The sequence below is a fragment of the Pseudorca crassidens genome, chromosome 9 (genome assembly GCF_039906515.1).
Source record: "Pseudorca crassidens isolate mPseCra1 chromosome 9, mPseCra1.hap1, whole genome shotgun sequence".
NCBI lineage: Eukaryota > Metazoa > Chordata > Mammalia > Artiodactyla > Delphinidae > Pseudorca > Pseudorca crassidens.
In genome coordinates, this window is record NC_090304.1 from 43,948,060 (window position 1) to 43,974,102 (window position 26,043).

Genomic DNA, 26,043 nt, shown 5'->3' on the forward strand with positions numbered 1-26,043 from the left:
AACAGTGAGAGGCCCGCGTACCGCAAAAAAAAAAAAAAAAAAAAAAAACTATACATGATTCCTAGCACTTACTAAAAAACTAGTCTGTTATCAATCACGGTGAAAAATAACCATGAAAATTGATTACAGATGTTATAATGATAAATTAACTAAGTGGCAACTCCATTCTAATTTAACCTTAAATATTATTCTCAAGTTTATTTAAACATGGAGATAAAACAACTATAGAAATTGGATGTTTCAGATGAAGTTTAAAAAAAACAACTTTCATTTTTAACAGAACTTCACACTTAATTATCTGAAATTAAACACCAGGTGTTAACCTCATGGAACACACATAACTATAGTATTATGGCTCACTAAACAGAATATATAATAAGCAGAACATATAACCATCAATGTTGTATTGTACGTAAGTACATGTGTGTATTTATGTGTGCATGTATTCAAGGATGTTTATGTGTATATGTATACACAGCCAATACGGCAAACATACCAGAGACCCTTAATAAAAGTAGAAAAATAAATTTTAAAAGAGTTCAACTCAAATTAAGGCCAAATATTATAAGAGTTTGAATGAGATTTTATAATGCTTCTTTTAACTAGACATTTACAATCACATTTATGCCAAATTCTTTTTAAAACACATAGAACTAACAAAATACACAATGACAAGCAGTGATATAACACTAAATTTAGATGCTGTATGATGATTTCTGCAGTTTAACAAGTGTAGGTTATAAGTTTGAATTCAGAAAATAAAGGGAAACCACTTACCTCTAACTAAAGTTCTCTGAAGGTAGTATCCTCCTTAGAACCCCTATCTTGGGTAGTTTCACCTGCTGTAATTTCCCTCAAGAGATTCCAGCAAAGTCTAGGAAGGTTTAGGTTCCCTTCTGCAAGCCCTATTAGCGCATGTGTGTTATAAACCTGCTCACATACTGCTTCATAGCTGTAACTTCCAATTCCCACTGAATAATCTCCACCACCACCACCACCGTCATCCATGTATCAGTGCAGGAGAGAATTTGGAGAATTTCATTTAGAAATGTGACTTTTTTCACTTCTCCAAAAATGTCCTCCAAATCATTCCACTGCTATGTCTATAATGTACTGAAGAGAGTGGTGACGATTCAGCAGGTGAATAAATTACAACATACAGATTTAGCTATGCAATTATATTTGCTGAATACTCAAATATTAGATTCCAACATAACACAAATAAAACTAGCTTTCTCAACATTCAATAAATATGTAAAAAAAGGAAAAACTAAACTGAACATATATGTGAAAAATCTTACATAAAAAATACTTTCATAAATAAAGTAGAAAAAATAGTGTATATCACTTGGGACTACTGACTATTTCCCTAGTATATTTTGTTAAAGAAATGCCAATATTTTAAAATAAGCTAGGAGATAAGTCACTGAAACACATATGTTAATGATTTTTCAGTATGTCACTTCTACCTTAAACTGTCAAAATAAATAAAGTAAAAACAAAACAAAAATGAAAAATAAAACTAGCCACTCAAAGCAATGCCAATCTCATATACCCAGAGTGGCAGTTTACAAAGGGTACTATTAAGCACTTAACAAAATTTTTCAAATCTATTCAGGAAGCTGACTGAAAAACAGTGGAGCAAAGGACGCCTGATCTTCCACTATCCAGAAAGTCTTTTCCTTTGGATTTCCACTGACTGATTCCATAACTTCTTGCTGATTATTTCCTTAAGTCATATAAAAATAGGAGAAAAAAAGAAAGGGCATCAATTGTCCTAGAGACCAGAGTACTAAACCATACTTGTAGCACTATTTTAGAGGCTAAAGTATGGACTAGCTTTAAGAACACTGATTTTAGCTGCAGCCACCATCGGCTTGACTGCAGCATAAGTAAGATCCAAAGCAACATCATGATGAAATTCTACTTTTTCAGATATCTTAGTTAGCTTTGAAAGTTTCCCCTGGCTCATAACAGGTTCAAATAAATGTTTCTGAACTCTAATTTTAAATGTCAAATTAACTCCTTCCAAGACTCTCCCTTTGTATAAGCAATTCAATATGCAAACCTAAGAATAAAATGCAATAATAAAATTATCAAAACGCAGTTAAAAATAGATAACAAAAGGAGGAATGAGAAAATCTTAATTGCCCAATTTGATACTCAATATATAAGTAACTAAGTTAATTATATATAGTTCTGAGTCTTCAAATTATCTGTGGTTATATAATACCTGCATCATTTTAAAATTAAATTTTAGAATAGGGATGCTTCTTTAAAAAATGTGGCCTCTGTTTGTCAAAAAATCCAGAGGTTATTTTTCCAATGGAACAAAACAATACCCTCAAAACAAAAAAAAATCACAGAAGTAGACTTACAGGGAATTCCCTGGCGGTCCAGTGGTTAGGACTCCATGCTCTCACTGCCAAGGGCCCAGGTTCAATCCCTGGTCGGGAAACCAAGATCCCATAAGCCACACGGCAAGGCCAAAAAAAAAAAGTACCATTCATAAAATAGATTGTTTAGAGCTTAAAAAAAAAAAGAAAGTGAAATAATCTAGTCACCTCTAAGAAAGAATAAAAGATTGAGCCATGAGGCAGTATATTTGCATATACTTCCCCTCTTATACATGCACTATTAGGACTCACTGAAGGGTCAAAAATCTTCTAGATCTTGCTAGTTTAAATGCAGGAATGTCTAACAACCCAAGAAGGTGTATCTAGGATGATACTTACCTTAGGATATATTATACCACTGTGCTATTATGTATTCTGTGTATGGATACACAAGCAGTCAGCTGAAAGGTACACACCACACTAGCAAATGCTTGGCTGGACCCATAAGGTCGGATGACCAATGGAATATCAAGATATGTGTCGATTCTCCAACCCTCATAACCACATTCCAGACATCTCACGTAGTCCTTCAGCTTGCCTTGATACAGTTCATTTATAAGATCAGCCTAAAAAATAAGAACATTTATATTTTTTAAAGCGTTCCTTAAAAGTAGGTTACCAATATTTTATGTCTTTTAGAATGATTTTCAAAAGGATATTCATTCTTACTGTTGAAGTTTTAGAAACCTTTAAGATTTATCTAATCTAAATTCTACAGAAAAAAATAAAGGTTTAACAAAAACAAAATAAATTAAGAATGTGCAAAAATTATTTCAATTCTCACATTACTAAAAATCCCACTATTAAAATGTGTTTTGTTGATAAGCTGATTACTGATTTCACTACTAAGCCCCGTATTATCTTTTCATTAGGATGAGAATACATCATGACATTATTTTAGGCATACTGATAATCACACAGCTAAACAACTGGCTACTTTTATAGGTTTACATATATTACCACCACTTTCGCAATATTCTGAATCCTAAAATCATATCCTCTATCTCAAGGTACAAATAAAACTTTTTAACTTTCAGTAATATACATAAAACAATTTAAAGAAAAAATATACTGTAATTTTTTAAATGTACAGAAATTGAAAAAAAAATCTTAAACTCCATCTCCCTCAAAATATCCTCACCTAAAAGAATGGATCTCTCACCTACTCCCCAAACTTAGCCAACTGGGGCTATTCTGACTCAAAGGAGGCAGGTAACTCCCTAAGTAAGGACCCTCCATGTGAATGTCTTGCCTCAAGATTCTTGTACCCAAACTTGGGAACTCAGAAGGAACGCCCTAACTGGTCTTAATAGAAGTGTTGACCCACATAGGGATGTAACGAGGAGGAAGGGTACCTTCAGACCTATGAAAAAGAAACACCCCAATACCATCTACATAAAGTTATGAAAATACAATCCTATAATGAAGAGAAACTAGATCACTAAATGAACTTAAAATTTTTTCCAATATCTCTTAAGAACAGTTAAGAGGGAAAGCATATTACAGTTTACCTCTTTCATAAATTTATACCTCTTCAAGTATCTAAAATTCATAAGCCTTCAAATTAGGATCCACCATAACTGTCTACTCTAATACTATTTATTTAATGAAGCTTTCTTCATTCACCTGCCCCAGTTATATTTGATTATGTCTTCTCTACCTGAGAGGGCATTTATAAGTGTTTCAATCCAGTGTTTTTCAAGCAGTTTTGATAGCAACCCACAGTAAGAAAATAATGTACACCGCAACCCAATACATATAACTGTAACAAAAGTTGCATAAAACAATACTTACCCTTACTTATGTGATGCTTCTCTTATACTTTTCAATTTTATTCCTTTTTTTTAAAGTGCTGGTGTTGATTCACTAAATTTATTTCATAAGTGAATGGATCACAATCTAGTTTGAAAAACTTTAGTCCAAGCCATCATAATAGTTCCAATCAGAGAGTAGATCCTCCAGGCTACCTTCCAGATTCTTCCCCCTTTTTACCTCTAGTGATCTTCTATCACTACACCTAGCATAAACCCTCCTCTGTACTGAGTCCTGAGCCCCATCCAGTTCAGCCTTATGTCTCACCCCAATGATATATCTAATATTCTCCCACTTCTAACCTGTTCCTCCTTCCACTGGATAAGAAGAATAGGGTCAGATTAACAAGGATCGTAGGTGTCAAAAGCATGCCTATACCTGACTGGTCAAAAAGAAGGTAATGCTAGATGAATATACTTTACAATGTATACTTTATAATGTGTAACAGATAAGCCATCTAATTTACTTAGCAAATATCTGAAAATACTGTCCAAAAATCATCCCCAAAACACACACACATGTATGAATTACCTAGTTCTTAGCTAAACAGAGATCATCTAGATCACAGGGCCCAACTTATTTTAAAGATGAGGAAACTGTCAGTACTTTGACAACTGGACTAATGCCCAAGTTTTAAAACATTCCAATAGAATAAAGTCACTGTAAGGTAATGAATAATTTATTAGAAAACACTCCCCTCAACCTGAGAGATAAATTACCTGTTCTGTTTGTTTCCATTTCTGTTCCAAAGCATCAAACATGACTCTGCACAGTTCTTGTACATCATGCTGCTGCCAAGCTATTTTAAGATAAAATTTAATTAAAAAGAGCTATTAACTTAGTGTAATGTAGCATTAATTTGTTGTTTAAAAGCAAATTGTCAGAAATATGGAAAAGTCTACATAAAATAATGCTAAATTTAAAAAGAACACAAAATATACATTATAGTCATAAAAAGGCAATCACAAGGAAAAGAATCACAAGAGCTTATCACTTTATAAATAGCATATGCTCTATAGTGCTACAATATTTGCTATTTTTGTTATTTTTCACTGTAGAGTCAAGAAATATGATAATAAAAATCTAAGCCAACACCCTTTTAAAATTTTAGCTTGAGTACATAGAGTATAACCAAACTTACTTTACAAGAAAATTTTAATTGATCAAAAATTTATGCCTCAGAGCTTAAATTTTCAAAATAAGTTATTTTTAAATGCCAGCAAAAAGCAATCAAAAGGTTTAAGGTAAAGTTAATTAAGATGTTAATATGTGTCATTTGTTTATAATACGGTCTCAGAATTCCTTTGACTATTACAAATACTTATCATTATAAGAGAATTGGTACCCTCACTACTATCCCATCCAAAGCTCCTTGTAACATCTGTGGTTTCAATTGCTCTCTTTTTGCTGGTTTGTAACAAAACAAAAAGCCTTTGAAGTTGGTATGGTATACTCGTCACTGGATCTTCTTCAGATTCTTCAAATTCCCACCTATTGAAATGAAATGTTTGAAAATTATCTACAAAATATCTTTATTCTTTAAAGCATAATTAATATTATCATAACAAATGTTAAGATGTTAACTCTGAGGGCTTTGGATATTAACCAAAGCTATTAATATCTAATGAAACATTAGTCTTTCTCTAATTCATAAATTTAGAAAAAAGTTAGACTTTCACAAGAAAAGGCATAAGAAGGCAACATGAATAAAACGCAAAAGTCATTTGAAAATAATTGATGAACTTGAATCTGGTCAAGATTCTTGTCCTAATTATTAACTCATAAAAATACAGGGAACAGAATATTAAATGACACTCAACCATCGAAATGCAAACTGTGAAAAACTATAGGAAAAATGCCATCAGTTTTTGATATATATATATATATATATATATATATATATATATATATATATATACAAGGAATAAATTGCAATGTGGAAATAAGATCGAAGAGGATTAAAAGTCAATAGGTTGAGTCTTCTTTTTTTTTTTAACATCTTTATTGGAGTATAATTGCTTTACAATGTTATGTTACTTTCTGCCATACAACAAAGTGAGTCAGCTATACCTATACATATATCCCCATATCCCCTCCCTCTTGCATCTCCCTCCCACCCTCCCTATCCCACCACTCTAGGTGGTCACAAAGCACTGAGCTGATCTCCCTGTACCATGTGGCTGCTTCCCACTAGCTATCTGTTTTACGTTTGGTAGTGTATATATGTCCATGCCACTCTCTCACTTCGTCCCAGCTTACCCTTCCCCCTCCCCGTGTCCTCAAATCCATTCTCTACATCTGCGTCTTTATTCCTGTCCTGCCCCTAGATTCTTCAGAACCATTTTCTTTTTTTAGATTCCATATATGTGTTAGCATATGGTATTTGTTTTTCTCTTCCTGACTTACTTCACTCTGTATGACAGACTCTAGGTCCATCCACCTCACTACAAATAACTCAATTTCGTTTCTTTTTATGGCTGAGTAATACTCCATTGTATATATGTGCCACACCTTTATCCATTCATCTGTTGACAGACACTTAGGTTGCTTCCATGTCCTGGTTATTGTAAATAGTGCTGCAATGAACATTGTGGTACATGACTCTTTTTGAATTGTGGTTTTCTCAGGGTATATGCCCAGTAGTGGGATTGCTGGGCCGTATGGTAGTTCTATTTTTAGTTTTTTAAGGAACCTCCATACTGTTCTCCATAGTGGCTGTATCAATTTACATTCCCACCAACAGTGCAAGAGGTTCCCTTTTCTCCATACCCTCTCCAGTATTTGTTTGTAGATTTTTTTTGATGATGGCCATTCTGACCAGTGTGAGGTGACACCTCTTTGTAGTTTTGGTTTGCATTTCTAAGTTAAGAGTCTTATCAATCAATTTCAATGCACAGATCTTGTTTAGATCGTGATTTGAACAGAATGTTTAAAAAAGATATTATGAAGCAATCAGGGAAATCTTAGCAGTGACCTGAGATATAATTTACAGATGATATGATTGGGTATGTGCTTCCAAATAATCAGAATGGAGGATTATAGACAAAAAAGATTGATAATGAGTTGATAATATCCAAAGCTGGGTGATGGGTACAGAGGGATTCATTATACTATTTCACTATTTTTTAATATTTTGAAATTTTCCATAATTCATGCCTACACACCTAAAGTGGTAGGTTCTCTCCGGCTCTTATGTAGCAAGTGAAGAAAATAAACAAACAGAACTCTATCCTTCATGCTAGTGCTACCCTGTCTGTAGCCCAGCGAGCTCCAGCTTCTTAAAGGAGCCATTCCTTCCTTAGTTCTACATTATGAAACACCATCAGGCTCTTGGGCTTTGTTTCCCCACCTGCAAAAAGCTTCATTCTCTTTTTACAATCTCTAAGGCATCCTCTTTAATCTTATCTCTCACTCCCCCTCCACTCACTGGGCTCCAGTCACAATGGATTTTTGTTCCTCAAAGGCTTTTGCACTTACGGTTTCTTCTGCCTTGAATGTTCTTCTCCTGTATCTTCACAGGACTGACTCCTGTCAAGTCTATTCTATGGTATTTCCTCAGAGGGGCCCTCTGTAACTACTCACCCTACGTCTTGACAGTTATTCTTTCCATACTGTCGTGATTTTCTTCATGGCATACATGACTGTGAAATGAGCTCATTCTATTGGCTGACCTACAGAAGGTCTAAGGGAGGGACTCTGTCTTATTCACCACTGTAATTTCTGTGCCTAAAAGAGTGCTTGGCACACAATAATTGTGCAACATATGTTTGCTGAATCAATCAATCTGGCTATGCTCTTACTCTTTTCCACAGAGCTATATGTTTACGGACCTCTTCCAGGGTGGAACTCATGGTTAAGCTCCTGGGGTCCCTGTTCCTAAGCAACACTCCCCAGAGAAGGCACATTATCATGGACTACTGAGTTTGTTCTAGTTTTGAGGACAAGCTCTAGATTTCATCTATTAACCTCATCTTCCATCTTCTTCTGACAAAAACTCCATTTAAGCAGATCTCCTGGAGGCCCCTGCAATATATCGCACTTAGTGGCATCAACTACAATACAGGTCGAATAGGGTAATGGAAATTCTGGCATCTAGTGGGTTGCTACTTCTAGCAGTGTGGCCTCTGGCAAACTATTTAACCTCTCTGTGTCTTCAGTTACCTCCTTTGTAAAATGTGGATAACAGCATGTATTCAATAATTCATACAGTTACCATGAGAATTAAATGAGTCTATATGTAAAGTGCTCAGAACAGTACCTGATACAAACTAACAATAACAAACATTTAGGTAGCACTTACTATTACTCAGTTTTGCTCTTGAAAGTCCTCCTGTCTACAAGGCCCTCTTTTTCGTCTCTACCTGGCCAAACCATACCTATCTTCAGGACCTACCTCAAGTTCTACTTGCTCTTCTAAGCCACTTCTCCAAGTTTCATTAATCTCCCTTCTCTCTAAACTCTCATGGTATTTAGCCATCCTTAAATGTTATTTAAACTATTTTATACATACATATATTGCTACTGTGAAGAGATCTGTAAATTACTTAAAAACAAAGATCTTATTTCTAACTTCATCTCTCTCTACCAAATGCCTAGCATATAAACACTAGGTAACAAATACTTGCTGAATGAAAAACAGGCCAATTTTTACAAGTAAATTCAGATGATGAGCTTACATATGAATGCAATGGTAATATAATGTTGTTTGTAATATCAAAAGTTCCAAAAATAGTTTAAATACATATTTACAGTAATTACAAAGATGTTACTCAAAAGTAACACAAAAAGGAGAAAAAAATCAGTTTATTTGTACTTTAAAATGTCTTAAAAAATAAGTTATATATACTGTAAAGAAATACACAAAGTGAGAGTGTATTAAATGTATTATAATAGGATACTCATAAAAATAAATGTCTGACTTTAGGGTTTATTTAAATATGGACTTCCTCCATAGAGCATTTTAAAGTATCTGATATATATACATTCTTTTAAAAATACATTCTCTCTCTCTCTCTCTCTCTCTCTAATACACACACACACACACACACACACACACACGCACACGCACACACACACACAACACCGGAACAGCTGCATTGTATTTTAATTAAAAAACAAAATCTGCAAGTTTAAAAAGACAACTTTGTTTCTTAAATTGAGAGGTGGAGGAAAAAAAGAATATGGTTTACACATCCAGATTATCTCCAAAAGCAGATAACTTATTTCTTCACAAAGGCATTAAAGCTAAAAGTGAGGAAGCTTAAATACAATAATTTATCTTAAACATAAATCTTATCAATTTTATCCTTTTGCTGTCTATGCACTTCTGATTCTCTTTCCCCACAAATTTTTCATATGCTGTCTCTCATAAGATCCTTTCCTTATTTACTATTCAAGGTATGTTTTAAGAAGTGAGAGATGCCCCAAACTTAACAAATAAGTGCAAGAAGGAAGACAGACTTAATTAGTTAAAAACTATATTTTCATTCTTAAATCAATTTTATTTATAGAATTTTTTTGAATACTCACTTATATAATGCATTCCTAAATTCAGGAGTCATAAAAAGTGTTTGCAAAAGGCTATTCAAATAGCAAGTCATTGCTTGGTTTACTAATCCCACATATCCTTTAAAAAAAAAGCACACACAAATATACATAAATCAGCATTTACATCAAAAAATTAATGAAAAGAAAACTTAACAAGAATTTACTACACAGTAAAAATTGAGAGGTTAAGGTTACAGTTGGAAATTATTTCAATTTTTTCAACAGCACCTAAGAAAGACCTCTTTGCTAATATGTGCACTATGTCAACCTTATTTCTCAGAAAAAGTCAGGATCTTTGGACATATTGCTATACGTCCAGAGATACACATGGATATTACATAGCATTTAATAAAACTTTAAGAGGGTTATGTTTAATAAAGTATTTTTTGACAAAAATCATCTTTGTTCACCAAATCTAAAAGTTGTGTATTAAAATGGAAAAGTATAAACATATTCACTTTAAACATCATATATACCCAACAAATGAAGACAGTACCGAACCAGTTATCCCAGTCATCAGGCCCCATAAACCAATTTCTACCAAGAATTAACAACATGAGATAAATTCACTGTATACAAACTCAAAGTGACTTCCACTGTTTTAACAAACCCATGAAGTATGAAATCCCACAGATCAGCACGCTATGCAAAGAGTGACTATTAAAGTAAGAAGAGAACTCAGAGATGGAGGTAGGGGAGAACCGAGAGAGGGGGAGAAGGAAAGGAGAAACTTACATGCATTCAAAAGTCAAGTGAACTATTTTAAGTACTTAGTTTTATATACCTAATTGGAAATGGCTACCACTGTTGAGAACATTTTCGGAACTTCTCCTTTGAAGTAGACTTCAGGCCCAGTTTATGAGGTACACATAGCACACAAATCAGCCTCATCATTTTATTATACCTCATTATTTTAGTAAAATGTGGTAAACACATTGCTTAATAATTAAACTTATTTACTCCCACTTAATACTGAAAGACTTGGTTATCTCAAAAAAACGTAAATCTTTTCTCAATACATGCCAAAGGCGTTCACTGAAGCTTTTTGAAATACTTTTTCAATTTCCCAAGAATTAACAAAAATATCTTAAGAAATGGTAAACACTGTGGATAAACTATATTGCTAATGAAGGTGATGAAAGGACCAACAAATGCACAGTGAACCTTGGTCAGTTGTGGAAAAGAGGAATAGATTCCATGCTATCTGCACTTGCACAATTCTAAGAAGAGACCAAGTAGTTACCTATCGTTCACTCTGGACTAAGGTTCCAGCTTTGATTTCTAGTGCCTTTCATCTTTAAGAATACTATGTATATATGTTTATATATTTACTTTACATTGTTATATACTTATAAACTGCTTCAATTCCTAACCAGCATGCCCCACCTGAGTTGTGCTCACAACACCCTGTCCTACTCTGTTCTATAACTGTTTATTTACCTGTATGGCTTCCCCAACAGACTGTGGGGGGAGGGGTCAAATCTGATTTCTCTATCTATCCTACTACTTAGCATAGCAGCAGGTGCACTTGAGGGAGAAGTGCATATGACTTACAAGTAATACAAATCTGTAAGATATCTGGACTGATTAGTAATAATAAAAAGCATTATTTCATTCTTAGGTTATATAAACGGACTCTTTCCCATAAACGACAGCACTCAAGCAAGGAGACCAGGTTGTCCTGCACCTTCTTCTCAGCTGAGGCTGCCTGGGATTTCCCTTCTTCTCCATCTCCTTCCCCCAACTCCTCAACAGTCAGGGACAACCACTCTACCTGCAGCCTTAAAAGGTAAATGAATACTGCTATTGTTCTTTGTGTACCTTAAGACCAATCATGTATCATTTATTTATGACTTTGTTTCCCTTCCCTGGGCTTAAAAAAGGGTGGCGGGGGAGGGGTTTAAGGGAAGGAGGGAGTAATAATTTTTGCCACTGCTGTTTACTTTACCACTAGCAATAAGAATCATATAGAAACCTATGGTCTTTTGTACCTGACTCAGCACCATATGTAAACAGAATGAACAGTGTCTCAAATAAATGTACAACTATTTTCCAAAAGTATGAAGGTTTTAGTGAGATTAGTAAGATAAAATGTTATTGAATAGAAATCTTTTGTCATTATGCGTTGTCTAAATCAGCAAATTTCAAATGATAAATGTTATCAAGTGGGTCCTCTATCTGAAATAGTTATGAATCAATATTGTAAGTACAAGCTAGTTAAGGGAGAAGAACATAAGAACACATGCCATTCTGCAGAGGGCAAATGCAGAAAGAAATCATGAACAGAACCAACAAGAAATGAACGAGAACTCGAACAGGTCAAATGAAGTAGAATGAAACTGGCCAACTCCTAAAGTAGATAAAATAAAATGAAAAGAATTGTGAAAGAAACTGCCCAAGGAAAGATATCTCGGTTTTAAATGATGAAATACCTCAGTCATGTGGTTTCTAATCACCTGAGTCCACATCAGCCTTCAATCCACTCCTTATTCCTTAAAGTCCCCCCGACCCCCAACCATCTCCTATCAACAGTGGCTGGCTACCAGAGCAGTTGGTAGGCAAGGGAAACAGGAAAGAATATGTTAAGTCCTCAGCCTCACTGCATTATGGAGAAATGTTTTCTTACAGCCCTGAGTTGAAATCATGAGAGCATTTTTCAATAAAAACATTTTGTACATTTACAATAATTTCTTAAGGAGAATGCAAATTCAGTAGTCAGTAACAAAACACTTTTTGGGACTTCCCTGGTGGTCCAGTAGTTGAGACTCCGCACTCCCAATGCAGGGGGCCCGAGTCTGATCCCTGGTCAGGGAACTAAGGGAACTAAATCCTGCATGCCACAACTAAAAAGATCCCACATGCCACAACTAAATATCCTGTGTGCCACAATGAAGATCCCGCATGCAGCAACAAAGATCTGTGTGCCACAACTAAGAACTGGTACAAATAAACAATAAATAAATATTTTTTAAAAAGAACACTTTTTGAACCCCAGCTCCTTTGGATGTGTACAGATTTTTTTTTTTTTTTTTTGCGGTACGCGGGCCTCTCACTCTTGTGGCCTCCCCCGTTGCGGAGCACAGGCTCCGGACGCGCAGGCTCAGCGGCCATGGCTCATGGGCCTAGCCGCTCCGCGGCATGTGGGATCTTCCCAGACTGGGGCACGAACCCGTGTCCCCTGCATTGGCAGGTGGACTCTCAACCACTGTACCACCAGGGAAGCCCCTGTACAGATTATTTTAATTCACAAAGGCAGTACCCCAGAACACCGGAGGAAAATGTACTGGTAGGGAAAAGAGCTGTATGAGGAACAATAGTTGGGAATGAAGACTATGATTACATGGCAATGTATATCAAAGTCCTCTAAAAATATTTTTCATAAATTTCAACTTAGTAATTCAATTTCTAGGAACTTACTCTAAGGGAATAATCACAGATGAAAATGAAAACTTATGTATAAGTATGTTCATCATAACATAGGTAATAATTACAGTTTAACTATCTAAATCATATAATGAAACACTATTCTTCAGCCACTTAAAACCCATATTAAAATACTATTTAATAACATTGAAACATGCTCCTCATATAGTATTACACGAAAAAATATATATTAAAAGTCTGCTCGCAACATGATTTCCCCATTTTCTTAAAAGCATTCAGATGAAGGAAAGATAAGACAAAAATAAGCAAAATCATTAAAGCAGTTTCTGTTAATAGTACTGTCAGTGATTTCCACTTTTTTCATTTTACAATATGACAATGAACATGTATTACATTCGTATTATAGGAGAACTTTTTTTTTTAAAGTATGCTTTAGTCTCTAGGAATTTACAGGCATCAGAGAGCCATACAGTACTCAGCACAAAGTAGGAGTTCTGTAAATACTTCTTGCATAAGGACTGAGTTGGTTGTCAGAATACACAGCAAAAATTTCAAGAATCCTGACTTGTTAAATCTGGAACTTTCTCTAAGTATTCCAACTATCTCATAATAATCTAGGGTATCTATTTTTTTAAAAATGCAATTTATCCAGTCTACTGCAGAGCTAACTAACTTAGTATTTGGAGGAGTAATGCCTCAGAACCTACATTTTTAACAAGTATCTCAAAATGATTTTTAAAGAAATAAAAATTTGAGAGTCACTATACTCTAGACAGTATAATGAGAAAAGATACTTTGTCATTCTCTTTTATTCTTGGTAGTTTGCTGCAAAAAGTTCTATTGACATAAATGATCCTAAATACCAAACACGACCAGCTTTTACCATTTTCAGAACAAATACACCATTAAGCCTGTACAAAAGATTAGCTATGAGGAAATTATTCTACATTTCAATTACAAAATATAGTAAGTGGAAGATTACAGAACAAATTAAAACAGTATCTACAATATTACTCTACAGTTTTCTTTTTATAGTAAATATTTGTGTCTAATATTTACAGTCATCTCTGTTTTAAAGTTCTAAGAGTAAACACTCTGAAGCCATACCTAACATGAAATACCATTAACTAGCTATATAATCAAAGGCTTCTCTAAGCCTGTTTCCATTTCTTTTAACACGAATACTACCTACTGAAAATGTTTGTTTTAAGATAAAATGATATGTGAAAGTATCCAGATTATATTTTCAGGCAATTAACCAGTCATATATAAATATAAAACTGCATAAATAAAGCAATTCCATTAGCTCAATAAATTGAAAAAAAATTCAAAAATATAGGTTTAAACATATTCAGAAAAAAGCTAACAGGAATTTTTAAATTACATGATTAATTTCAAACATATGATTAGATTAAACTAGAAGATAACACAGTAGTTCTGATAAAATAAGCCTGGCCCATCTGTTTCCACATGAAAGTATCTGCCATAGTCTATTCCAATGCACATGGAGATACATTCCTTTCCAGAGGAAGTCAACTTCAAAAATTTAAGATTAAATTCAAGATAGAAAATTATCAAACAGAAAAAGTCTTCCTTCAAAATCCAATATTTAATATTTTTTACTAAATAATGGCAGTAACAATACAGTAAAAATAACAATGGGTTGAGGGAAAGGGAAACCACATTCTTGTTCTAACTTGGCTTCTGCTAACTAGTGATCTTGCTCTGGGTCTGTTTTCTCTAATCCATAAAATGAGAAGATTAGGCTTGAGATTGCTAAGATTACTCTGGATTAATGCCCTATGATTTTATGAAAATACAACAACGACAACAATAATATATCTTACCAGTTTCTGATTTATTCAAAATAGATGAATAGGAGTAGCTTTGGCTGATATAATCACTGGTAGAGCCCACAGAACCTTCTCTTGGAAGTGGACCTATAAATTTGTCATGAACACTGTCATCCCCAGCACTGGAATCCTCCTAAAATGTAGCATAACCAATATTTACTGAGTGGTAAATATTGCTAAAACAATGAAAAAAGGCATACTAATTCCTGAGGCAATGAAAAAAAGACAAGGCATTACTGGTACCACCAAGACATTCAAAGTATATACCCTCACTATTTCCTGTAGGAAGGTTTGAAAGATGCCCAATATAACACACTTTGGAAAAATGCTTAGGTCTCCTTCCAAAGTTCTTACTTTCTCAAATTTATTTAATTCTTTTTCAAATTTTGTTTACATGAGAGAGATTTCTGGTACTAATTAATCAGAGTACAATTGTGAACTCCTTAATGACAGAGTTTATCATTTATTTTTACATCACCCTTGCTAAGTAGGCCTGAAAGGTAGGGGACACTCAATAAGTATTGAATGAAATGGATAGTCTCCTATTGTCTCCAATAAGAAACTTCCTATTAATGAGGAAGATGTCCAAAAGGAGTAAGGGATATAAAATCAGCACAAGCAACTAAGAGCTGAAGACTAATTACTAAGCATTTTAAAACATGAATCCCCAAATTAATAGCTAATTTAGTTTCAATGTCAGACTAATCAAAATCTTCTCATGATGTCATAAAAATAAACAATGAGATTAAGGAAAGTCAGAACATATTCTGGCATTGCTTCTGTATGGATATCCTGTGTTTAATTACTGTCTACTGTCCAGAGAGGCATTCTAATTCACAATAGACTTCTAAATGAAAAGCATCAAACAGAAGAACTTTTCCTGAGGAAAGTTTCATTAAAGAGAAGCGTTCTGAAAAAGTCCATAAACTCTGTGAGTTTCCTCAGTCTGTAAAGCAGCAAGATAAATCAGACCAGGTTTTTTCAATGAATCTCTCTCAAATTGGGAGTTACTAGATTTGACGATCACTAAAGCCACTGAACCAGACAGGAAAGGCTATTGAAATATGAATTGCAGCAAACACTAAAAGAACAGAAATAAAGCATAGAATTTACAAACTAGTCATTCCAAAAAAAAATGGGGGGTGGGGGACGGGGAGTGAGAGCAAAACCAGCAGAGTAGATAATTCTGGGGGTCTGTTCCTCTACCAGAAAACCTGGGCAAAACTGCCGAAGATTTACACCAACCAAGCAAATGCTTAACCAAACAAAAGGCCACTGAAACACAGTAGGAGATCCTAGACCCATCCCCATCCCTGTTCTAGTGGTGATTCTCAGTGTGGCAAGAGACTATATACACAAAGTGCTATGGATGCCCAGTGTAACCACGTTAACATACATACAAGCCAACAGAAAACAGAAAAATAATTTATTATACATAAATTGCAAAACACATCTCTCCTCCTTCCTTTGGAAAACTGCTTCCCAAGTAGTAGGTGACAGTGCACAAAAATTATGACTATAGGGCTTTCTAAAGCGTTTACCAGCAGTATTTGAGGCTGTTCACCATCTTTATCTGTCAAATGCAGAAAGTTCTTCTTTCCTGGCTCAAAATTAGCATCAAGAAGAGACTTGTCACTGGTATGATCCAGTGGAGCCTACAGGCATAAAATAAGATATCTCAGATTATGAGAAACATTAATTATAATAATAAAACAAGTAATATGTAAATAGACACATATCTACAATTATTGGGCTTAAACAGTATTTTTTTAAATGAAGATTCTGAGAAATTCTGTTAATCTAGGCTTGGAATTAACTCATCTATTCAGGAACTGGGATGGCTAAGCCCAGTGACAGGGCATATACTGACAGGTATCCCAGCTGTTCACATTTCCCAACATCTAAAAAACTGAAGTACTACACAAAAAAGTATTGTAAACATTTGTTTTGATGTTCTCTAAAATGTATGCAATATAGTATTCAATGGGTTTTCATGAAAATTAACTAAAGATTATTTTATATCACTAAAAACTGTAAAAACATGTTTTGATATAGGAATATAATGAGAATTCCCACATAAGGAAACACACTAAGCAACCCAACCCAAACAATTATGTAACATTGAAAAATGGGTACCTTAAGAAAGACCCTCGAAGGAAAAGCCTGTCCTAGTAAATGATACCTATTTCAAGTCCACTGTCAGGATTCAGAGGATCCCAGGGTGATAGAAGTGATCACTCCTTTGAAAGCTAAACATCTAACATGTTTAGTCTTCACCTAACTCTTTTATCTGGTAGGCAATTTAAACCCTGGCTGTCATTCTGATACATTCCAGTTGGTGGATGAGAGACAGAGCTCTGCATGCTCCAAGCCATACTCACCCAACATTCCAGGCCACTGTTGAGAAAAATGAGGGATGGGATGAATGCCCTATTCTTTTGTTTTAAAACTATTTTGTTCATTAAGAAATGTTTTTAATGTTTCAAAGACACGAGGAATATCTCCTTAGAAGGACTTACTTTATGGAGATGCCTTTCTTACAAAATGAATGTTATATAGAAGCACAGGTATTAAGGACAAAAAAATTAACTATAAGAGATTCTGCCACTTGCTATTTGTGTGACTCTGCGCAAGTTACTTCACTTCCCCATGACTCAGTTTTTTCACCTATGAGGCTGGGATAGCACTTACCTCATAGTGTGGTTAAAAGGATTAAATGAGGTTATATTTGTATAAAGTCTAGTATCAGAACAATACTAGCTACACAGTAAGCACAAAATAAGTGTTAATAAAATAAACATATCATCTCACTTTGGATCACATCTAGAAATCCATGAGAAAAACAGGACAGAGAACCAGAAGCTAAGAGAAGCCACTTGAAAGGAAGAAAGGTATCTTTGGGTCCCTTATATTCTCTGGCAGGAACCAGATCTCTCAGCGTCTCTCAGGCATAAAAGATCAGATGATACAGCTAGAACACATAGGGGTTTTACCTCAATAAATGTGTCTCTGTGTGTATGAGATGGTGAGTAGATAAATGAATCAGGTTTTCAAAGAAGCATACATGCAGCATTGTACAGTAAGCAGGTAAGAGTATACTCATAGAAATGTACGGTAGGCATATTAAGACACAAAAATTAAGTACTTAAGAACAGTCACAGCTGAAGAAAGAAAAATACTTAATCCTGGCATAGTGCTATAGCAGATGTTAATTTAACAAACACTTTTTGAGTGCCTAGGGATAGTATCTTTGGAGGATACAAAACTAATACTATGAGGTCCTAGACATCAAAATATATTCTATCAAGTGGAAAGACACAAATGAATAACAACTATGATAAAAAGACTATAAGTGGCATAGCAGAATAAAAAGTGCAATAGGAGAACAAAGAGAAAGATTACTTTTAAAGTGGCATGAAGAAACATCAAGTAAGGCTTCTTAAAAGTAAGAGATAAACAGGACTTGGGCAGACAGTATAGAACTATCCTTTAAATCGAAAAAGAGGCAACACTAGAAGTTATACAGTAATGTAAAAGAGAATATTCAAAGTTTCAGATTAAATATCATTTCCTTTTGTATAACTTGTTGGACTACCAATTTTACTGCCCAATTTCAGAGGGGGAAAGTTGGCTAATTTAAAACACTAGGGTTTTTTTTTTTTGTAAGTAGACTTTTAAAAAATTTTTTATTTTATATTATAGTTAATTTACAATGTTGGTTAGTTTCAGGTGTACAACAAAGTGATTCGATTATACATATGTTGTACATATAGCTATTCGTTTTCAGATTCTTTTCCCATTTAAAAACACTAGTTCTACATTTTAAAAAATCATAAATATATTATGGAATAGAAGGCAAAATATCATCAATTTTAAAGGCAAATCAAGCAACACCCAACATCTTTTATTCTTCTGCAGAGCCAATTAAAACTATGCCCTCCAAATACGATCAGGATACACATTCATTTGCCTTTAAAGGTATTTTCCTGGAAAACTTAAGAGCAGCAATGGTATAGGACAGGAAGAGGTAACATAAGCAAAAACACGGCGATAGAGAAGTATGAAATTTTGTGTTAAGAAAATAAATTAGTCCAATATCTGAGAGCTAAGATTAGATTTAAAGGACCAATTGTCTTGAATGCTAACTTAGGGAATACGACTTTTTTTTTTTTTTTTTTTTTTTTTGCAGTACGTGGGCCTCTCACTGTTGTGGCCTCTCCCGTTGAGCACAGGCTCCGGACGCGCAGGCTCAGCGGCCATGGCTCACGGGCCCAGCCGCTCCATAGCGTGTGGGATCTTCCTAAACCGGGGCACGAACCCGTGTCCCCTGCATCGGCAGGCGGACTCTCAACCACTGTGCCACCAGGGAAGCCCGGGAATATGACTTTTAATCAGGGCAGTGAGCAGTCATTAAAGATTTCTAAACTGGAAGGTGACAGGAGTACTATGATTTAAGATGACTGAAGATAATTCTAGCAATCGTATGCAGGGTGAATTTGGACTGAGAGGAAAGAAAAAAGACTATTTAGAATACTATTCTAAAATACAGATGAGATCCAACTCAACATTCCCCTTTGTCACTCTCCCACGCAAAACTGGTCAGTGCCTCCTCTTTGCACTTACAGCAAACTAATAAATGATACTTAATAATACTTAAAACATCTTAGTGTAATTATTTTTTGATACACCTGTCTCTAAAACTTTACTGTGAGGTCTTTGAAGTTGAAGTCATGATACCACCAACCCTCCTGTTCAGGTGTTTACCACTCTATCTGGTGCATAATCTCTGTTAATATTGGAGTGTAAGTCCTTCTATTACTTTTTTCTTTCTATATACATTTTCTCTTCTTTTCCAAAAATTAGATTATAAAATACATATGATTTTATATCCTGCTTTTTTCACTTAAATATTTAAAATGAATATCCCATTCAGTAAATGTTGGAAAATTTTCCATAGATGACACAATATTATGATAATCATCTTACATGAATAAAAAAACTAATGAAATGACATTGTGCAAACTTTAAGATAATCAAATGCTGACTCTAGAATGAAAGTAAAGTGATGAAGAGGATCCAAATATCGAGTTGCACAGACTCTATAGTCCTGCTTACAATATTAAGAAGGGTTCCAGGATTTAGTATACTATTAAAAACAACAACAACAATGACTATAATATTATTAGCAGCTTAAGAGAAGATGCTTTCAGTTTAGAGTTTTACCATATCAGCAGAATTGATTCCATTCCCCCACACCAAATCAAAGGTTCCATTTATGTAGCCTACTTTGTTGGCCACATCTTCAAAGAGCTTTCTGAGAGGTGTAGAAGCTGGTAAATTTAAAGTGATCCGTTCATTCACTGTCTTTGAATTAGTAGTATCTTGTATTATACATAAGACTCTTGGTTCTTCAGCAGCATTTTCTACCTGAAATTTAAAAAAATATACTATTTATCTTTAAAAATATATATATAATTATGTTTTCTATGATTAAATGAAAAAAATGCCCACAAAATACTATTTTCTCTGTGTGAATACTATTGTTTTATGGCTGAAATATATTCTAATGGATATGTCAAACATATAAAGCACCATATATGTTTGTTTTGGAAAAACTGGGGTATATTTAAGAATCAACCATTGCTCTTGTGGGTATTTGCTTTCACCTTTTAAGGCTGTAAATCAATGATCAACAAGCCCATGAAGACAAGTTTACTTAAGCAATTTTCAGTTGAAAATAACAAAATCTGATCCTTAAAAATGTGTCACTACTATGCTAGCACAGTCCAATCAAGCATTTCTGGGTTTCCTGATGAAACAGAAAGAGAGCTGTGTAGAAATGCAATGAGGATTGTATAAGATTGCAAAATCCATAACTAAAGTATAAAAGCAATCAGGCATCCTGACCTTTACTTTGTTGTACCCACAGACCAAAAGTCCAAAAGCCCCATTTATCAGTGTGTTAGGAGCTGACAAGCTTACCCAAATAGATCAGCCAGCAGAGGGGTAAAGGAAAGCAAGGAAAAAATACTTTTCAATTACCAACGTAGAAGGGAGTTAGGGTCACAAATTTTTTCATTCTTTTTTATCTAGTATATAAATCAGAGAAAAAATTTTTAAAGGAGACTTTCTCAAAGAAGCTATGCCTTCTCTCAAGCTGTTGAAGGACACGACTCTTCCACAGCAGTAGTGGGCTACATCAGGCACTTTGGTGAAAGAAGTTCTTTCCCTCCTCCTGTAATGCCCAACTCAATTAATGGTACCATCATCTACCAGCTGCTGAAACCAGAGAGGAGCACCTTCCTCATTTCTTCCCTCTTCTTCAACTCACATAATCACCAAATTCTACCATTTCTATCATCTGAATATCTCTTGAACTATTCCTTTCCTCTTTAATCCTGCCTGCAGCAATGAGAATCTTATCTTAAGATCGTGGCAATAGCTTCTTCCAATCTCATCTTCCTTCAATCCAGAACAGTATTTTAATATGCAAATCTGATCATGTAAATCTCTTGCTTTCCCTCAAAGTCTAAGGCAGCAGTCATTATCTGAGGGACCTCTCGCTATCCCCATAAAAGGCTTTGCACAAATATGAACTGTACAAACTGGTACTGTATACAAGAATGTATTTCTCACCTTTTTTTATAAAAAACACAATAATATTAACCTCAATCTTTTGTTACTTCTATATTATCCATTTTTAAATAAGAACAGTTATTATCATTGACTTGTATTGAAGACAGGACCACCACAAGGTATTTTTGTTTGTTTGGCAGGGTAATACAATTATAATTTGTTTCTGCCATATATAATTTTGGGTTTGTAAGAGATTACTTAAACTAAGGTTAATCCAATTAGTTTAAAACAGAAATAAGTTGCTATAAAAGAAGTATAATGTTTAAGATTGGCTAGCACTATATTTCAGACAAGTCAAAATATTTAATTACCAATAATAACCCATTTAAAAACAAAAGAATACATTTTTTATAAAATAAACAGGATAACAAAGAACAAAAAAGCCTTCAGCTATAAGCTTAAGGTGTTATATTAACACTTGTAATAGATGGTTTTACACATTTTAATCTCAAACTGAGAAACATAAAGTAGACCCTTTTTAACTCTGGTTCACAATAAAGGAACGAGAAACTCTAAATCAATTTCAACTACAAAAGATCCGCTTTTACACTTTCAACAGTATATTTCAGAGGCAGACTCGAGTTTTCCAGGTGAAAAGCACTACAGCTGCCAGATTTTAAAGCTTCAGATAAGCTGAAGTTGACGGTCCAAGCAAGAGAACTCTACCTAAGAATTCAGAAATCAGAAGTGCTGACATTACAGTATACATAAGAATGATGATATGGTAACATATGGCCATCAGCAGTTCCTGGTTCTTTCCTTAAATAAGTGAGTGCAAGGTACAGGCACTCCAGCCTCCTCTCCTTCCACACCCAGATGTGGGTAATATTACCCCAATGGAATCTCATCTGAAGGCTAAATGTACTCTTGTAAACACAAAATTTAATCTTATGTATGCCTTTTGTTCTTTTAATGACAATAGCTTTCTTTTCTGTGCATTGCACATAAGTAATTTTGTTCCTTTTTTTGAAATAGGAAGAGTATAGGGACTTCCCTGGCAGTCCAGTGGTTAAGACTCTGCACTTCCAATGCAGGGGTGTGGGTTCAATCCCTGGTCAGGGAACTAAGATCTCACATGCCACGCAGTGCAGCCAAAAAAAACAAAATAGTAAGAGTATAAAGGAAAAAGTGGAAATCATTTGTAATTCATAACACAGAGATAACTATTACATTTTGGTCTATATTCTTCCAAATATTTTTCCTACACAAGCACAAACAGACATATACATGCACACTTTTTAAACACAAACATTCAGTTAGATATACATGCTGTTTTGAAACTTTTTTTTTTTTTTTTGCGGTACACAGGCCTCTCACTATTGTGGTCTCTCCTGTTGTGGAGCACAGGCTCCGGAAGCACTGGCTCAGTGGCCATGGCTCACAGGCCCAGCCGCTCCGCGGCATGTGGGATCCTCCCGGACCGGGGCACGAACCCACGTCCCCTGCATCAGCAGGCGGACTCTCAACCACTGCGCCACCAGGGAAGCCCTGAAACCCCTTTCTTTACTTATAAATATATCATGTAACCTTTCCTTGTCAAACTTTTTCTAACTCATCATTTTAACAACTGAATAATATTTTATTACATGGATTAATAATAATTTGTTCCATCAATTTAATTTTACTGACTCTTGAGCTAGACTTTATTACACTTTAGAAATAATTTTGTGATGAATGCCTACATAAAACTTTGTGCAGTCCTCTGTTTGTTCTTAAGATTCCTATAAGAATTTCTGGGCCAATCACATATTACTCTTGAATTCAATTCTAGGATAATTTAAACAAACGAAAAACTCTGACCTTTAAAGTTCTAAGCTAGCCACGTGTAAATCTTATTACTTTATCCTCAACCTCCTGGGCCCATTTTTCAGTCCTAATTTAATCTATTACATAGCCATCATCCATAGATTACATCTGAATTTTTGTTATCGTGATTGCCCACACTAATTACACTGAGGCAAAATCTCTTCCCTCCCCCTGCCTCCCAATTTGGGAACTAATTAGAAAAAACTGTTTTTTTCCAATTTTAAGATTTCATCAATAAAGTTGTACCAATCTTTTTATTATAGCTTTTCAAGAGAAAAAGAAATTCTACAATATTATACTAAGCATACAGATTTCCACAATACTTAAATGTAAAAAAGTATTTCTTAGAACTGGGAAAATAGGGGTGTCCTCTTTCTTCTTAATTTCTTTGGAGTTCTACCCCTGATTGGTCCTACTTATGCCCAAAGCAAAAAAATCACCATCTTGAGGTAAATTACAGATGGCTAAAAATTCTTTGCCACTCTTCTTCTTTTTTCTCTTCCCATGAATCTGGGCTGGCCTTGTGGCCAACTAGGACCAACAGAATGTGACAGAAGTGATACTGTGTGATTTAAAGCAGGAAACTTCTGCCTTTGCACCTCTTGGAATGTTCCTCTTATATGCCAGCCAGGCAAAAGAAATCCATTTATCCTGGGACCACCATGCTGTGTTAAAACCCTAACAATCCACCCAGAGAGAAAGTGGCCACTTAGTGGAGCACTGGGGTGCCTGATAAGAAAAGCCTTCTTGGACCTTCCATCCAAAGCCAGTCACCAGCCAGTGCAGCCAAGTAATGATCCGAGATGATGCCATGTGAAGCAGAAAAACTGACTGGCTAAGCCTTTGCCCAAATCCCATCCCACAGAATTGTGAGCAAATAAACTAGTTGTTTTAAGCCACTAAGTTTTGGCGTAGGCTGTTCCACAGTAATAGATAACAGAAACACACCTAAATAAATTTAAGCACATGCAAGTGCTAGTTGGGAAGAATGTGGTGGTGGTGGTATTAGTGATGGTGGTTGGTGGCGGGGGTTCCATTTAAGCACTACACCCAACATTAAGGTAAAGCATCTGAAGACACATCATAATTTAGGGAAGCGAGCACAATTTCTGAGTCAGTAAAAGTTCTATAATGAATAGGAGAAAACAGGTAAGAAAAAACAAATGCAAAGTTTTAGAAAAGCCTAAAGCATGTCCCACTTGGGAAAACATTTCATCTATATTAGGTGAGCTATTAGAAGGGCACAAAGTTCCCTACACAGAAAATCTGGCCAATTACAAAAAAGGTACAAAGTATAAAATTAAAACTACTTATTTGGTGGGCAACTCATAGCAATATTACACTTGTGAGAAAAAGGGTAAAGTCAACAGCAGTTACATTAACACTATATGCTAAGAGAGTATTGTCTTTGTGCTCTATGCAGAAACAAAGCCAGATTTCCAAGCAAAGTCTGAAAAAAGAATCCTTGAAAAAACAAAACAAACAAAAATGATAGTCTTATTTACAAAAGGTAAAACATACTGGGATAAAAACACTGAAAACAGATTTCTTCCAAAGGAAGAAACATCTATAGGAACATCTAGAAGTGGTCAACACAGATGGTTCTGTCTAAGGAGTCTCAGGGCCTCTCAAGTTATCTTGTCTCCTATTCTTGGCATTCCAAACAGTTCTAAGTTCAAATCTGAGTTCTCTGAAGTTAACATCATAATTTTTGTTTCGTAATAAAATACTTCGTGTTTCTTATTAAAAAAACACAAAACAAGGTGTATAATTAATGCATATATTTAGAATGGCATTAGCATGCAGAAAACAATATCAAACACAATTCAAAGTTAACAAGATTAAGATTTTTCTAAGAAAAAAATTAATATGAATAATTTAAAAACATTACAAAGGGACCTCTTTACCTCTAAATTTTATAGTCAACCCATTTTCTCTCAAGACTTTCTTCCTTTCAGTGTTATTACAAATGATAATACTATGGTTGCAAACTTAAAAATGCGCGCACACGCGCGCGCGCGCACACACACACACACACACACACACACAGAGTCCATTTTATCTACTACTTGATAAAGAAACTGCTATGAGCTTATAAGCGCTAGAGCATTACCCTTCTGGGTATCCACAGCTCACGGCTAATATACTGCCACAGACTAAAAAAAAAAATTGATGGTATAAATATTTTTGCTCACTGAAGTTTATTAAATTTATCAGCCTCATTCAGACTGTGCATTTTTACTTAAACAAGTAACAAGTAGTGCTGGGAGTCTTAACTTACATGAGAAAAAGATTATTTTATTTTTAAGATCCTCCCTCCACTCCACTCCAACTCCCCCAGCAAACCCTAAAATATTACATGATATTTTTCTACGTGGCCTCTTGCCAGAGATCACTTGAAGAGGACAGAAGAGATTAAATAAAGAACCTTGAACTTAGAGCTAAAGGGACCTGAGGAAAGTGAGATATTAAGTAAAGGTTAGAATGGGATGCTACATCACAGGACTGTTTAGGTTTGTAGTGCATACAGGCTGTCAGGAAGGTAACAGTTCTATTTAATTCTTCAAATAAGATGTCTGGGTTTTGACTCTGTAAATTATTAACTTAAT

At 34.8% G+C, this 26,043-nt stretch overlaps 1 protein-coding gene across 4 annotated transcripts in view; it reads right to left on the reverse strand.

Annotated features, from left to right (window-relative positions):
- Window positions 1–26,043, reverse strand: part of USP47 (ubiquitin specific peptidase 47) — a 121,676-nt gene that overhangs the window by 53,983 nt on the left and 41,650 nt on the right. For all 4 annotated transcript variants that reach the window (XM_067749885.1, XM_067749884.1, XM_067749886.1 and 1 more), the window contains 7 exons: window positions 20,216–20,419; window positions 16,534–16,647; window positions 14,987–15,125; window positions 9,738–9,834; window positions 5,554–5,699; window positions 4,928–5,007; window positions 2,813–2,962 (listed from right to left, as the gene is read on the reverse strand). In XM_067749885.1, the coding sequence (XP_067605986.1) occupies window positions 2,813–2,962; window positions 4,928–5,007; window positions 5,554–5,699; window positions 9,738–9,834; window positions 14,987–15,125; window positions 16,534–16,647; window positions 20,216–20,419 (930 nt within the window). The remainder of the gene's footprint in view (window positions 1–2,812; window positions 2,963–4,927; window positions 5,008–5,553; window positions 5,700–9,737; window positions 9,835–14,986; window positions 15,126–16,533; window positions 16,648–20,215; window positions 20,420–26,043) is intronic.